A 15,215-nucleotide genomic window follows, 5' to 3' on the forward strand; every position below is an offset into this window, starting at 1 on the left:
CTGGCTCTATGGCTCTGTTGCCAACACGATGATTTGACGGGCAATGTCTGTCATTGAGAAGTTATTTGCCTGTGATATGCTGGAGTTTTTGGTGTACTTCATGAATGTGTGCTTTTGCTGTATTCTGCCAGGTCCGTTGGCTTTTTATGCCTGGATCTGGTATTTCTATCCTTCCCTGTACTCAATTTTTTTCCTCTTGACATTCTCTTGCCTCCATCTGTCTAGATCTTTAGTAAAAGAAGTTTTTTCCTGTTATTCAGCAGGCTAGAGGATGACTTGCTGCCTTTATACCAGCTAGTCTTGCAGGATATCTTGGTCTCCAAAGTTCCTATCTGGCCACAGGCCTGCAAAGTTAACAGTAGAAGCTTGGTGTGGAATCCAAGTGCTGTTGTTGCTGCTTGGCGTCTTAGCTTTTGCACTAGTGTTGGTACTCATCTCATTCACTGGCAAGCCTGACTGTTCCTGTGACCTTTTGAGTTATGATCTGAACAGCCCTTGGATGGCTTTAGCATGTGGAATACACTTTAGGTTAGCTGGAAGGAAGAGAAAAGGTCCTTTCTGACAAGCTTGGGCTGCCTCATGCTTGTTTACTAAAGTCCTGGGTACCTGCTGTGTCTTGCAAGTTCATTTGTGAGAACAAGGAGGTTTAGAGAGAAGAGATCTCTCAGTTTACAGTGAGGGTGGAATAGGGGCTGCTGGTATGTCAGTTCATTAGTTTTCTTAAAAAAAGTTGTGTGGAATTGTGAATTGTGTGGAATAAATCAGGAAAGGTGCTGTGATGGAGCACTTGGTGCAAAGTCATGGCCTGCTCCTTGCTATGCTGAAACTTAGGTATTTTCGGGTGATTCTTTTGTTTATTTGAAAATATGAACCGTCTCTGTCTAAGTTTCTTGAGTCTGCATCCGTGCTTTTTGGGGAAGTTTATTTTCATTTGCAACTTGCCTCTCTTCTGATTTGATACAAGTCTCCCAGGGTTTTATTTCCAGTGCTACCTCAACCTTTTCCTTCTTCCTTCCCCAAACTGAGCAGCAAAACTCAAACATTCACAGATAACAAATATACAGAATTCCTTATAAGCATAAGCAATGATGAAGAAATTTGAATCCTGGGGAGTGAAGGGAGACTCCTCACAACTGACTGTGCCAGAACCCTTGTGTCCATCCAGAGAGTTTTTCTTATGTTCTTGTGTTGGCTCTCTGTGGGACATCTTGGGAATGGGGAGGGTTGCCTTACAAGGAGTTTTGTGTATAGAATGGTTTTGAGGAGATTGCAATTAATGCTCTTTGCTGGTTATCTGTACCTTCTCTTATGGACTGAATGTGGGTGCATGTCATTCCGTCACGGCGTCTGGCAAATCCTTCATGCTTACTGTGCCTCATCCCAGACAGTGTGTATTTGGTTGACATATCTCAGCACTGCATCTCCTTTTTTCCAGTCCTCATGTTTGCCATCCTGGTGGCAGTGTGCTTGACAGTGTCAATTCACCTTTAGATGCTCAGAGTTCTTCAGCAAGACTTTTAAAAGATGGGGAGTTTTCTCTTCCCAGCTCAAGGACATCATCTTCCAATGTAACAATCAATGGGTTTCTTACCAGTGGACTCCTGCATGGATGTTTCTTTCCACAATGGGAGCAGTTTCTCAGTATTGCTGGCTGGGCCACACTGGGATGCTGGGGCAGGTTGCCACAACTTATGGTGGCCACCTCTAGTCTGGCGGGTCCTGTTCCTAAATTGGAGGTTCGCAAGCAACTGGTTCAACTAATTTGTTAAAGCTGATGCAGTCCTCCCTTTCCCTGGTGTGCTAGTACTTACGTTTATCTGATTTTGTTCTGAACTGGTTCTGGATGATGGCTGGTGAAAAACTTTTTGGCAGGTGTGGGGAGAGCACCGTAGCCTTCCTGCTGGTTTAGCTCCCTGCATTGGCTCGCTGTGGTATGGGACAAGTACTAGTGCCAACGCAAGAGAGGTCAGGAACCGACAGCTGAAAGGGGAGCCAGGGAGAAAGGATGTGGCTGCAGTCCAATCCTGAGCAGGCTGCCAGTGAAAGGGGGGAGAGTTGCTCCCCCTTCCAGCTCCCTGCTGCTTGCCTTATGTTAGTTTTGGAGTTTGCTGGACCACTTCTTGAGTCACTTCAACTCGCTAACCCAGTCAAACCTTTCACTGACGTAATGATTTGAATCAACTTGTGGAGGGGCCCTTAACTAAGTGTGAGGGTAGAACAGCATTGTTGGGGATTGGGAATGAGAAAAAAGGGTCGGGGAAAATGAGACAATGCGAATTGCTTTAACCAGGCTAAATTCCACATCAGTTAAAGAGAATGAGCATGCTGAAGGTGGCACCCAGAGGTGTCGTGGATCATTGAAAATGGAAAGGGAGCAAGTGGGAACTTGTGGAAAAGGCCTCTGGACTAGTTAAAGAAAAGCAGGACAAATTCTGACAGCTTAAAGTAGCCACTTAAACACCAAAAAAATTGAAAAACATCTTTAGCTGGTAAAGTGATCTTTTTGTGTTGGTTCACCACTTCGCATCCTGTGGGCAGCAGCATTTTTAAGCCAGTATCAGACACTCACAAATCAGATGTACGAAGCAAGGCTTAAGTAAACAAGTGTTAGGGAAACCAGACTTTAGTATCTTGGGCATCAGCAACTTTCAGTGTGCTAGGGAGAGAGACAAGAGCTGTAGCCAAGAGAAATATTTGGTATGAGAACTGAAGTTTGTTAGTGAGGAGAAGGATGCTGATGTAGAATTCTAGTTGTAAAGGTAGGGCAAAAAAGACAGTGGCTGGATTTTAATATTGAATGTGGTAAGCTTAGGGAAGGTGTTGTGTGAATAGTGCGAGTTAAGAAGCAGTTAGGCTCAGTGACCTACTATTGGCAGGAGCTTCTTATGATTTAAATTATTTTTGTTGCAGCTCAAATGTCTTAAACTTTAGTTTTTGTAACTTTTGTGTTCTGTAAGCAAATGTTTGTTCCTGCTGGAGAATATAAAAAAAGCTTATTTCATAACTAAGCATAGCTTTTACTCTGTATTGGGTACTTTAATTAGAAGAATAAACTACATGTATATCTCTCAGGTGATAAAGGACATGGTAATATTCACTACTGTTTCAGTTGTTGATTTCTAAGATGGGTGTTTTTTCTTTTACTTTTAAAAATGTGTACTTCTCTTCAATGTATTATTGTTTGTTAGAGTTAAAATATGTATTTTGTGATGTCTATAGAAAGGGAAATAGAAACATGCATAAAGAGTTCAGCTTCGACTACTTAAAAAAAATCTGAGTTTTATCTCTTTGCCCTATTATAACTTAAACTGCAAAACAGTTGCCTAGCTTTGAAAGGAGTTTCTCTTGGACTTCCTCCCTTAGGCTATTAGTATAGTTCATAACTGCATTATTCAAGAAAGCTGTCTTTTCAGTGTCCTGTGCTTCTTTCAAAGTGAGTTATATGGGGCAGGATGGGATCTTCTGCCACAATTTTCCCTCTAGCATTGCTGTTTGAGTCAAGTAAATGGCAAAGATGATACTAGGTACTAATGCTGCCAACATCAGTAACTGGGTTTTATAGGATATTGAAGCTTTCGTGTTTTCTGGGAAGGGTTGGAGGGGATGGGGGAGGAAACCTGTTTTTTATTATACTGGTGATACATGCTTCATTCCTGAATGTTGCAACAAATTGGAAAGCTTAATATCCTCATCTGCCAGCCCTGCGGAATGTGTTACAAGTTGTGGCTTTGAATCAATCTGCATGAAACTATACATCCTAAGTGTAGCTGTGTTTCTTCTGAGCCCTCATCCAAATAACTTGTATCATTCATGAAGAGGACATTTTGTCTAGTCTTTCCTCAGCCAGATCTGAGCTCCAGCAAGGAGTGAATAACCTATGCAATGCGGTTGTGTTAGGCTCAGCAGTGCCTTCAGGCCTCGGTGATTACACTTGACATGCCTGGTGTTCCAATTCAGTGCATGCTGTGTGCATGGGTATTCTTGCTCCGTGTTGCACATAATAATGGAACCTGGACTGATTTGTGCGTGGATTTACCTTTTTTTCAGATGCTGGGCATGCTGTCTTATTAGAGAGAGCTCTGCCGGTTGGCTGCGTGCTTTCCTATGGTGCGCTAGATGACATTGAGCTGGCTATTAACTAGATTTTTCAGGTTGCAATTGTATGCAGACTTTAAAAAGTAGAGGGTTTTATGGCATATCTATTTTTTACTGCTTTCAGTTTACTGAATACTTTTTTCTGAAAAATGCAGTCATCATAAGCAGCCTACACTTCAAGAAACTCTACTGTAATTAATTTTAAATCTTTAGGGGGTGGGAAATTATACGAGGAAGGGAAGGAGATAGCAAAGTAAGGTAATAAACCTACTTAATATAAGGATTCTGCTTTCTAATTTAAAGAAGTCTACCACTTCTCCATGGAAATAAAATCTCTAAACTGAATGTTTTGCTGCACAATAAAAACTTACTTTCTGGAGTGGGGAATACAAATTTAGCATTATTAAAAACAAAGTTTCCCCCTTCTCCCATTTTAGTAACTGTCTGTCTAAAGATTGTCATAAATCAATTTATATTCAGTGTTACTAAAATTAGGATGACAGCCTAAACAATTTAGGTTTGTTTTTTTTAAAAAAAGGAAGAGCGTAAAAAGCTTCCAAACATATATAGCAGAACTTGTTTATTTGGAGGTAGATTAAGGAACCTAAGTTCCTTCAGCTTACCCCAATATGCATGTGGCAGTGTCTTTGATAAACAGTTCTGTGGTAATGAGGGGAGTAGTCTGATCTTGGAAACTAGCTTTTGAATTTTCTGAAGTATGTGTTAGTATTTCCAATTTCAGTGTAAGTTTCTCATACAAGGAACTGTACCTTTTCTGGCAGTGTAGCCCTTGACATTATTCAACCATGCATATCTTTTGTTCTATAAATGTAAGCCTTTTGGTTAGGACATATATCATGCTAGAAGTTTAAAGTGCCCACCTATGCTGGTGAATAAATCTGTAAGATTTTTCTTAAATTTCTGTGGTGACAGGTAGAGGAGCATTTAGTATGCCAGTCATAGTACGTATCTAAATGCTGCTGTACAGCTCTTGCTACAGTGCCTGAGTAAACACAGGGAAAGGTAGAAATGCTTTCTTATCATGGGTTTAAAAGGATGTGATTGCTTTATGCAATTGTAGTATTTTTCTAGACCTTTTGTTGAAGTAGGAACGAGGCTGGAATTTTTATAATGTTATATATAGCTTGTGGTTAAGGACAATTAAACAGCCATATTACATTTAAGAAACTATCTGTTTTCATTGTTACTACTTTTCATTAGTCATCTTGGGTGTTGTGTGTGAAAAATATACAGACCTTGCAAACTGATAGAGTAAGCAAATAAAGTGTAGAAAATAAAGCCTTTGTGTTAGACAACTAAACAGGAGTGGTAGAGCTGAGTTTGAAAGAGCTCAGTGTTGTCCATTCCTCTAGATTTATTTTTCTCCCTACCTCCTCATACCAACGTCAACACTCTAAAATAACATTCATCTCATGGCTGTGCAATGAATTTTGTATTTGTATGTATTATATGTAAAATGTCCAAGATACATTGTTTTGGAGAGTATCAACACACAGGTAGCTTGGATAGCTTGACATGAATTATGCTTTTGTAGAAGTGGGGTGTATATTACTAAACTCTAGCAAAAAAAAAAAAAAAAAAAAAATCTTCGCTCAAGGTGGACCAGGACTGAGTGCTTAGAAAACTGCTTTACCCTTGTCTTTCAGATTCTTATTTAAGCATCCTTCCCTACAGAACAGAGTCATTTGGGCACTTCAGACCTCTGTTTTCTTTGTTCTCTCCCTTCTTCTTTAATTTTATTTTGATAATCATAGAATCATAGAATGGTTTAGGTTGGAAGGGACCTTAAAGATCATCTAGTTCCAACCCCCCTGCCATGGGCAGTGACACCTTCCCACTAGACCAGGTTGCTCAAAGCCTCATCCAGTCTGGCCTTAAACACTGCCAGGGAGGGGGCATAATGCACAGCCCAGAATAATGAGCTGCCCATTACGAAGTTACCATCTTGAGTTGTAGCACTGTTGAAAGGCTTCGAGCGGTGCTTTTTAGTCAGACTTTAAAATGACACCCCACCTTTTAAAAATTTTTTTAAAAATTCTTCAATTAGTAGTTAGGGCCTGATGCGCGATCATAGTGCAAGTTATCCTTCATATGAGTGGTGTTAATGCATCTGTCTGTTCCCCCACCCCTTATTTCTCCCATTTAAAGCTGCCCCACTCTTGCTGTACGCGAACCGACGTGATCTGCGACTGGTGGATGCTGCAAACGGGAAGGAGAACGCCACGGTGATTGTGGGTGGCTTAGAGGACGCAGCAGCAGTGGACTTCGTGTTTGTAAAGGGGTTGATATACTGGAGTGATGTAAGTGAAGAAGCCATTAAACGAACAGAGTTCAATAAATCTGGGAGTGTACAAAATGTGGTCATTTCTGGACTTCTGTCACCTGATGGGCTGGCATGTGACTGGCTGGGAGAGAAATTATACTGGACAGATTCTGAAACAAATCGGATTGAAGTTTCTAATTTAGATGGATCACTGAGAAAAGTTTTGTTTTGGCAAGAATTGGATCAACCCAGAGCAATTGCCTTAGATCCTGCAAGAGGGTAAGTCTTTGTTAAAACAAAATAATTACAAATATTAAAATCTCTGCTGGTTCTTGTTTGTTGAATGATTTTAAATAAGCGATGGTACTGTTATCAAGGTTATCCTGAGCCATTTTGCATTATTTGCTTCTCTTTCTGTTAGTGTGATTTGAAAATGATTTGCACTTCTGAAATCGCATTCATATTGATTTGTGAACAACTAGGAATCATCAAACTTTTAAAAAAAGTACTAAAAACTTATTTTGGCAGTAGTGCAGAAGATGAACAGAAATGGAGAAGTTCTAATGTAAAATCCAATGTAATCTGCTTGAAAGGCCATCAGCTGCCTGTGGACAGGCTTGTGCCTCTCTGCAGTGTCAAGTAGCGGAATTTTTTTGGAGCTTTGTTCGTTGTTGATATTTATGCTTTATTGAAATAGCAGAAGAAATGAGAGAAATAAATATGCTGTATTAATAACAATGAGACATGTTTTAGCAATTAACCAGAAAATTTACGGAAGTGTTCCTTTTCCCACCCTTCAGGGAACTTTTGTTTTTAAAAGTCCTGTGTTTTGGCTTAGCCCATTCTAGAACATGTCTAATTCTTCTCAGCTCTCGTGACTTACAGTGTAATCTTTTTGTTCTGTTCTTGGGACAAAGCTGTGGTTGCCAGAAATGCTAAATTCAGTGGTGTTTTTGGTGATGCTACATAAATGGCTATCTTGAGGTTACCCTGTAGGTAGTCATCTGGAATAAAGTGACGGGTCTCCCAAAGTGAAAGACTAATGAAATATCCTTAATGCTGTGTAGTCATTTGATAGTTGTTTTTTTTTATCTGTAGTATAAATCTTATTTATACTATCTTTTTTTCCTGAACAAGCAAGAAAACGAATCTATTGTGCTGCCATTTCCAGTCAACTTTTTGAGGGGGGCAATCAATGCATTGTTTCTTTGGAAGATGAGGGCTGTTTTAGTGGCTTGCAGCTTCTTTACATTGTAATTAGTTGAACTTGCATGTTTGGGTCTTTTTGTAAAACATGGCTTCTTTCCTCAACTTTATAGAAATACCATATCTTGAATATTTTCTTCCACAGTTTCAATAGGCCTTTGACGATATATAAACAGGAAAGGTGTTTCTTTTGTATTACTTATATTTCCAGCTTTGGAAATAACAGAAGGATGGATTTATGCTTTTCCTATCTTATAAACTTATAAACAACTTATGAGGTATCTTATAAACTTACAAATTGGAGCCAATGATAGCATTAGTTTTATTTTATTAGATTCTAAAACCATTTAAGAATGCAAGAAAAGATGTAATGCTCATGCCCCTTCCACCCACCATCCCAAAAGTGAGAGAGAAAAGGGAGGAAAAGCACAATCAAAGTATTTTTTATTTGGCTTATAGCCAGAGAGACAGAGATTCTCATTAGTTAGGAATAATGCACTGTTGTCAAGCCAGTTGGTCTTTTTTTAGAAGAGTATTTGTATTTTCCAAATATGTACAGTAATCTGCTCAGTGTTCAAAACTAGACGATTGTGTACTGTTGCACTCTTTCATAATACTTTACACAAAGAGGAAATTACAAGAAGAAAAATGAAATAAATCAAAGGTAAAGTGAACTTACTTTTTCCATACTGATGATCTGTTAAAGCAGTAGGAGTAAACACTTCATTATGCCTACATTTAAAACAAAACAAAACAACTCCAACAAAAAACCCAAGCACCATCCCCCCTTTCCCAAAACAAACAAAAAAACCCAACCAAAACAAAAAAAACCCTCCAACAACTGTAATTGAAGAACAAAATATTTTTTTCTTCTAGCTCTTTTGTAGAGGTCACTTTCTAAGTTGTTATATGAAGGGAATGATTTGGGAATGTGATACAGTAATATATTCACTTTCTGATGTTCACTTTCTGTCTTACCATATTGCAGTTGCAAAAATTCCAATTCTCTTACACAGTTTTAGAACAGAAAACCTCTCAGCTTTTAATAAATCTGGTTATATTTCAGAACTTCCTCCAAAGCTTGAAACATAGGTGGAAGAGTGGCATTGGCACACGGATATAAATAAAAAAAAAAAATTCCCAAACTGTTCTTGTATGCATGCTTCTTTCACTAATATTTACACTTTTTTTTAGCCTTGTAAATGTCTTTTGGTTTCACACTGTTTCCTGTCAGACAGTGGTAGGAATAAGCCATAAAAGGATCCAAGAACAGTTAATAAAATCTGAAACTTGGAAAAGCAAAACCCGTCTCGTTTTCCTGCAGTCTAATCCGTCTCCTATTATGCTCAGTTGATGGTTATTCCAGATGCAGTTTTATAAACTTGCAATTCATGAAAAGAAATGATTTAGCAGCGAAATTTACACTAAGGTCATCATTACCCGCAAGTTCAATTTTTCATTAAAGTTTGTCAAATGTAGTTGATCTAAAGTAGGATACATCAAGTATTTCACGATCAAGTTGATTTAAGTACCAAACTACTTGTCTGTTCTGTGCTTGTGTATTTATAAATACATGTGTATTTATTATATGTGTCTATCTTACTGAATACATGAAAATGCCTGCTTTGAAATGGAATGTTAAGAACAGTATAAGCTAGCACAAATATGTAGTCATGAATAATGCATTTTCTTGGCAGCGTCCCATGTAGAAAAAATCAAATGTTTCACCAACACACTGGTCTTCTTAGCAACATGTCTGTTGTAGGGTACTCAATGATCATTCTCTGAAGGTCGCTACTCAGTGCTGTTGTGATAGTTTGGAGGAATATGATTGGACCCTTTCAGAGCATGTTACAGCAACAGTAGTGGCAATTAAAGAATAACTGGTTTGGGTAGCCTTTGCTACCACTGCCAAAACCACCTATTAATTGTGTGTGAGATTATACGTATGACTGAAATACTGGAGTAGAAGTTAGTCTTGGTTCCCATGTCTGTTATCAATAACGAGAAATGCAATACATTTACTAATGGAAAATATTTCTCAGTTGGTAACTGAGACACAGCAGCCAAGTCTAATTTTTACTCTGGTATTTTTATCTAGGAAGCCATCAGAATCTAAAGTGTCTAGACTCCTTTTACTGGCCATCTCCTGTGTACATTTTGAGGTTTGAGCTTCTCATTTTTCACGTTCATATGCTATAACTTACTTTACTTTTTTCTGTTTTAGTTGTCTTGATAATAAAATATTGTGTGTGTACCAAGAGAGAGGAGAAGGGACCGCAGCTGAAGAGGAAGGGAATGGGGTGCTTGTTCAGCCTTCTTTTGAAGTAAGCCCGGGGGGGTTTCAGGACAGTTTCAGGAAGGCTTTTCAGTCCCAGTCATCCTTTCTGAAACTGTTTATTCCTGACCTGTGTTAAACACGAGACCCTCTTAAGATCAGCAGGTGGGAGTAATACATACTCTGACACTTTAATGTTGACTTTTTGCCAGGGAAAGACCAGGTGTTAGACCACCAAGTGCAGGAGAGCACCAGATTTAGGAACTCCTCTCATGAAAGTTGAGCAGGTGGAAAAGAGGTTTTTCTGCTTCAGCACTCAAAATGGAGGAAAAAAAAAAAGGCATATTTATTCAGATTCTTGAGCGAATACTGCTTGAAAATGCAGGATGGTATATTTGTACTGCTGTTTTCTTGTTATTTTTTAAATTTGTTCAGCCCTTTTGTCCTCAAGGAAAGGACTTTGTTATCATCGTTACAGTTCCCCAAAAATTACCCTTTAGACAACTCGATCAGCTTTCTGAAGAAGCTGAAGTGAAGAAGCACTATCAAAATGAACTGGCTTTTCTCACTTCTAGATGTGTTGTTCACCACAAAGGGAATTTTAAGTGCCTCCTAGAAGTGATGACTAATTGCTTACTTTCCAGGACATGTTTTAAATCAAGTGACTCTATAGAGTTACCTTAATTGTTAAACTCTCATAAAGCTTTTGGGTTGTAAAGGTTTTCAGTTAATGAATGAATTAGAGTACAAAGAGCTGCAACACTTTTTATGACAGCTGAAGTTGATTTCTGGATGAAGTACTTAACATGTTGGGGAAGATCTTCAGTTTTAATGCATACCCCTCCCCCAGCAGACTTTTCTCTTATTTTTTTTCATACCTTTGCAGGGAATATATATATGCTTGCTTTCTTTATGGACCTACTTCTTTTGCTTCTATGAAAGTTGGAAACTTGCGTCTGAGCATGTCAAGCACAAAAGCAATTGTAGTACAGGCCTTACATTTGCACATCATAACAAAAAATTCATGGGAACTGGTAGTATTTTTTGCTGAGTGGTAGATGTTACACAACAAGGTACGGAAAGGAAAATGAACAGTTCTAATAGTTACAGTATCTTTGATTTGGAAAAAAAAAAAAATTTTTTTAAATGCAAGAATTCAGAATTTCTTTGTCAATTCACCCATTCAGTGAAGGGTTTTTGTTTGCATGCAAGTTAGTATTATATAAAATGGCACCTTAGATGTAAATTCCCAAAATAATGCAAATAACTGAAGGCTTTGCTTCATAGCTTCTCTTGCTTGGTGCCATCTCTCCCTTGAACAGGTTACTTCTGGCTGAAAATCTCTCTGCTGCTACTCTGCTGATACTTACGTATTTCACAGGCAGCAGATCAGTGCATTCAGCTAATCGTTTGCTGTATAGCCTGGCCTGTGCAGTAAGGAGTTAATTTTGAGGTTTTGTAGGTGATTTATATGCAAGTGTTAAGCTGATATGAAATCTGCAGACTGCTGTGGCGTTGGCACATAGATTTAAAAGGTGTATTTAATCTTTCTTCACCTAAGGAGGCTCTGTTGATCAGATGATGATGTTGGTTGCAAATACATCACTAAATTCTGGTAACAGCTAGGATATTAAACAAACCAAAAGGTATTTTTTTGTGACTTAATTAAGCTAACACAAAAGATTGCAGTAGTATTGCACAGGTTGTCCTGATGACTCTGCATCAGGAGTGGCTTGCCTTGGCTCTTGAGCTACACATAACTCTTGGAAGATCTAAAATACAGCACCGGTGTCGCTAGTAGCTGGATGATCCTAGAACAGGGACTGTTGGGTGACCTGAATCTCTAGGCATGGGAGAATACAAATCAGAGAAGATGGCCTAGGCCAGGATTATACTGCATGATTCAAAACACAACAGCAGGCAAAGCAGTGCTTTATCTTGCAAGAGGCTAGCATGGCACCTGAAATATCCTTGCCATCTTCTGGCCCAGAATTACTATAACACCCTCTGTTTCTGAAATATAAGGTTTTTGGGGTTTGGCTCTTGGTCCTATGAAGATCTTTGTGGCTTCTGGGAACAAGAACACACACTATTAATTTACTTGTAATAGCGTTGAATATTAACTCTAGGTTTTGGTTTTTTTTTTGTTTTGTTTTAATGTCATTGACAGTCTGTTCATTTTGAAAGGTTCTTTCACAAAACTTGCAAGGTTTGTTTGAGATTTGTCATGTATGGTTCATGTGATGCTGGTTTCCAGTCAAATGCTAGAATATTTCCATGTGGCTAGATGCTAAAATTGTAAAGGTATCATTTTATGGCACAGCTCAAAATGTTAATTTCTTTCTTCTCCTCTTTTCACCTCATCTGAAGGAGGAGGTGAAGGAAGGTAACCAGAAAATAACCAGAAGCCCACATATTTAAAACAGAGTGAAGGCTTGGAGAGGTGACTTCTCTTGTAAATCTTGCTGTGCTGGTTTTAGATGTTACTGCCATTGACTGCCTATCCTCACCCTACTGCCAGAGGTTGCCAGGAACTCACATATTCACTAATGTATTTTCTTTATTTTTCAGGTGTTTTACCTAGTTTTCTCTTTGTGGAAGGAGATGGGAGAGATTTGGCTTGTTAGAAATCAAACTAGAGTGCACAGAATTGATTTGTGCAGGACCAACATTTTTCTTACAGACTCAGGTATCTTAAAGTTGTAGGTGCTTTTAGCTGTAGGCAAGTTTGAAAATAGCCTTTCATCCCTACCTCGTTCGTTCAGTGCTTGGGCTAGAAAACAAGACTGTGGCCTGGGTCAGTTGAGGGCTGTGCTTTCCCTTTTGCCAACTTTCCTGTGAATAAGCTAGTAGCATCTTGAAACACTGTAAAGTTTGTCAAAACACTAAGTTCATTGTTTTTTTTTTTCACTTCATGTCTTCAGTTTCGGACTTGTTGTGGTGAGGCATGTGAATATGGTACGTTAAATGACAGTCTGTTGACAATTTAGGGTAACATCCAAGAAGATGATTTGGCCTGTCCCTTAATGTGTACCTCAGTGTTGCGGTGATAAGAATTAGTAAACCTTATGCAACTTGCTGTAAATTATCAATGTATACTTCAGATATTTGCATGCAGTGTTTGTTTAATAAGTAAAACTAAGTATTTAAACTGAGGTAGTAATTTCTGGTCTGCGTGCATAACCTCTGGTGATGAGTCTTTGGGCATGTTTCTGTTTATCTGCATTTTCAGTCCCTGCAATTATAACTTAGCATCTAAGTCTAGACCATGAAGACCTGTTGTATTTAAAAAAAATAAATTGTGAACAAACAAGTTTTCACTAACAACATTTTGAATGCAGCTTTATGCTGAGTGAACACAAGGAAAATTATTTTTAAAATCATGATTTTAGACTTCAGGTAAGCATTACTAGCTAGATGTTAATTAAAAAGTGTTTGTTCACACACTTTTAAAAATTAAAATAATCGTAAGACAACTTTTAATAACTATTATCAGGAACTCAAAGGGGACATATTAATTTACAGTAGAGAGTTATAATCTGATATATTATTTGTTCTGTGTTCTTGCTTGAGAACTTCAAAATAGCATTGCTGTTAAGGAAGCAGAGTGGCTTTAAAGGAATATCTGGGGAAGGGGCCAGAGTAAAAAAAACAATCCTAATCCTCCTCTCCCCCCAGATATCTTTTACATAACTTGGCAGTGTTTGTCAGGAAATCATTACTTCGGAATCCATGACATCTAATAAGACTTGTAGGAGAGAGCTTTCAATTGCTCACTAAAACCATTGCAGCTGACTCAGCTTAGTAATTGCAAATTGCTGCAGGAAATTATTTTTATACTTCATTTTACAGAAATGTTTTGTTTGTAATCTCTTTACTATTTCAAGGCATGATATTTTAGAGGGGAGTTTTTTTGGAAATAATGATGAGCCTTATAGACAGCGAGAGTTAAAGCAGATCTGCACCAGAAGAAATTTATTCGCAAAATTAACCTTTAGTGAATACAGCTCATTGCATTTTGGTTTAATCTTTCTTTGTTCATCCTGCGACCATCTTCTTCCCTTTCTAAATAAGGTTTGCTGTCAAAACCAGACTTTCTGCCATAAACTGAGATTATACTCTCAATTCTGGCTGCGATGTATCGGCCAACACGTTGTACACCCGACAAGTGCATTTGCAGCGGAAACGTTTAATGTGGACTCAGCCTGAGCTGCAGTGGATAAGAGGAGCATGGTAGTATCTGGCTGTATTGTTAACGCATCTGCTCGTCCATGGGCTGTACAGTGTGTGGATGGAAGGAGGAATGCTGGAGGAAACAAATCTTACGTTTTCTTCATTTAAAATCAAGATAGGGTTGGTTGGTTGTGGGTTGTGTTCAGCCTCCCCGCAGTGTTTTAGGGAGTGACTTAAATGTGTCCATTTTAGAGTTTAAAGTTTAGTCCAAACTTTAGACCAGAGGTTTTGATCTGCATTGTAGAAAATGGAGCAGAAAGTCGCCTTTGTTCCTCAGGAGGAAGTTGACTGTTGGATTTATGTTGTTGACAAAAAAGATTGATTTATAGCTCATTTCTTGGAGAAAGCTGATAAATCCACTCGCTAGCTTGATTTGAAACAGACAGATAATATTCTTTAAATAAACTGTGGATTAAGTTTGTTTGAAAAATGAAAATCATAGCACTTAGCTGTATGAAAGTTCGGCATGATTAACAAAGAAAAAAGTCTGTAGAAGAACCATCTTTATTTGGCTGCGTTCCTGGAAAAAATAAGACTATCCCTGTGGAGAATGAGTGTATTTCAGTACTGTCTTCTCTGTAGAGTGGTCAGATAAAATGTCACGGGATAATGCATTGTACAGAGGATGTCGAGCAAATGCAGCTTTTACAGTGCAGCTAGTAAGAAAGGAGGACATACCAGGGACATAAATTATGAGGTGGCCTAATAAAATACCTAAATAAGTGTTTCTAGAACTTGTGCGGTGACCCCAGGACAGGAGGATGGTTCACGTTACAGTTGGCATGCCAGGGTTGTTAGTTGGGCCTGTGTCTGAAGCGGTACAATTCTACCATTTCAGGATCTGTGTATAAAACACCTAAAAATGAGCTGTGCAAAGCAAAAGTTAGTGCTTTGGATTTCTGCTTGATGCTTGGAGAATTACTCCATTTAACTCTTTGTTGTATTACTGTAGCCTCTCTGTCGAGTTTCTTCGGTATGGGATGCCCCCTTCCAGGCTTTTTTTTTAAAACATCTGGCCCCATAGTGGGTGTTTCATAATGAAAGAAAGCAGTAGAAAAACCTGAGCCTTTTCTGTTGGAGCAAGTCACTTCAGATGAGCCAGTGATGCTGTTCCACAGT

The 15,215-nt window shown here is 38.6% G+C and overlaps 1 protein-coding gene across 2 annotated transcripts in view; it reads left to right on the forward strand.

Annotated features, from left to right (window-relative positions):
* Positions 1-15,215, forward strand: part of LRP6 (LDL receptor related protein 6) — a 130,257-nt gene that overhangs the window by 9,750 nt on the left and 105,292 nt on the right. For both annotated transcript variants that reach the window (XM_068401150.1, XM_068401151.1), the window contains exon 2: positions 6,265-6,658. In XM_068401150.1, coding sequence (XP_068257251.1) covers positions 6,265-6,658 — 394 coding nt within the window. The remainder of the gene's footprint in view (positions 1-6,264; positions 6,659-15,215) is intronic.

This window comes from Nyctibius grandis, chromosome 5 (assembly GCF_013368605.1).
Source record: "Nyctibius grandis isolate bNycGra1 chromosome 5, bNycGra1.pri, whole genome shotgun sequence".
NCBI lineage: Eukaryota > Metazoa > Chordata > Aves > Nyctibiiformes > Nyctibiidae > Nyctibius > Nyctibius grandis.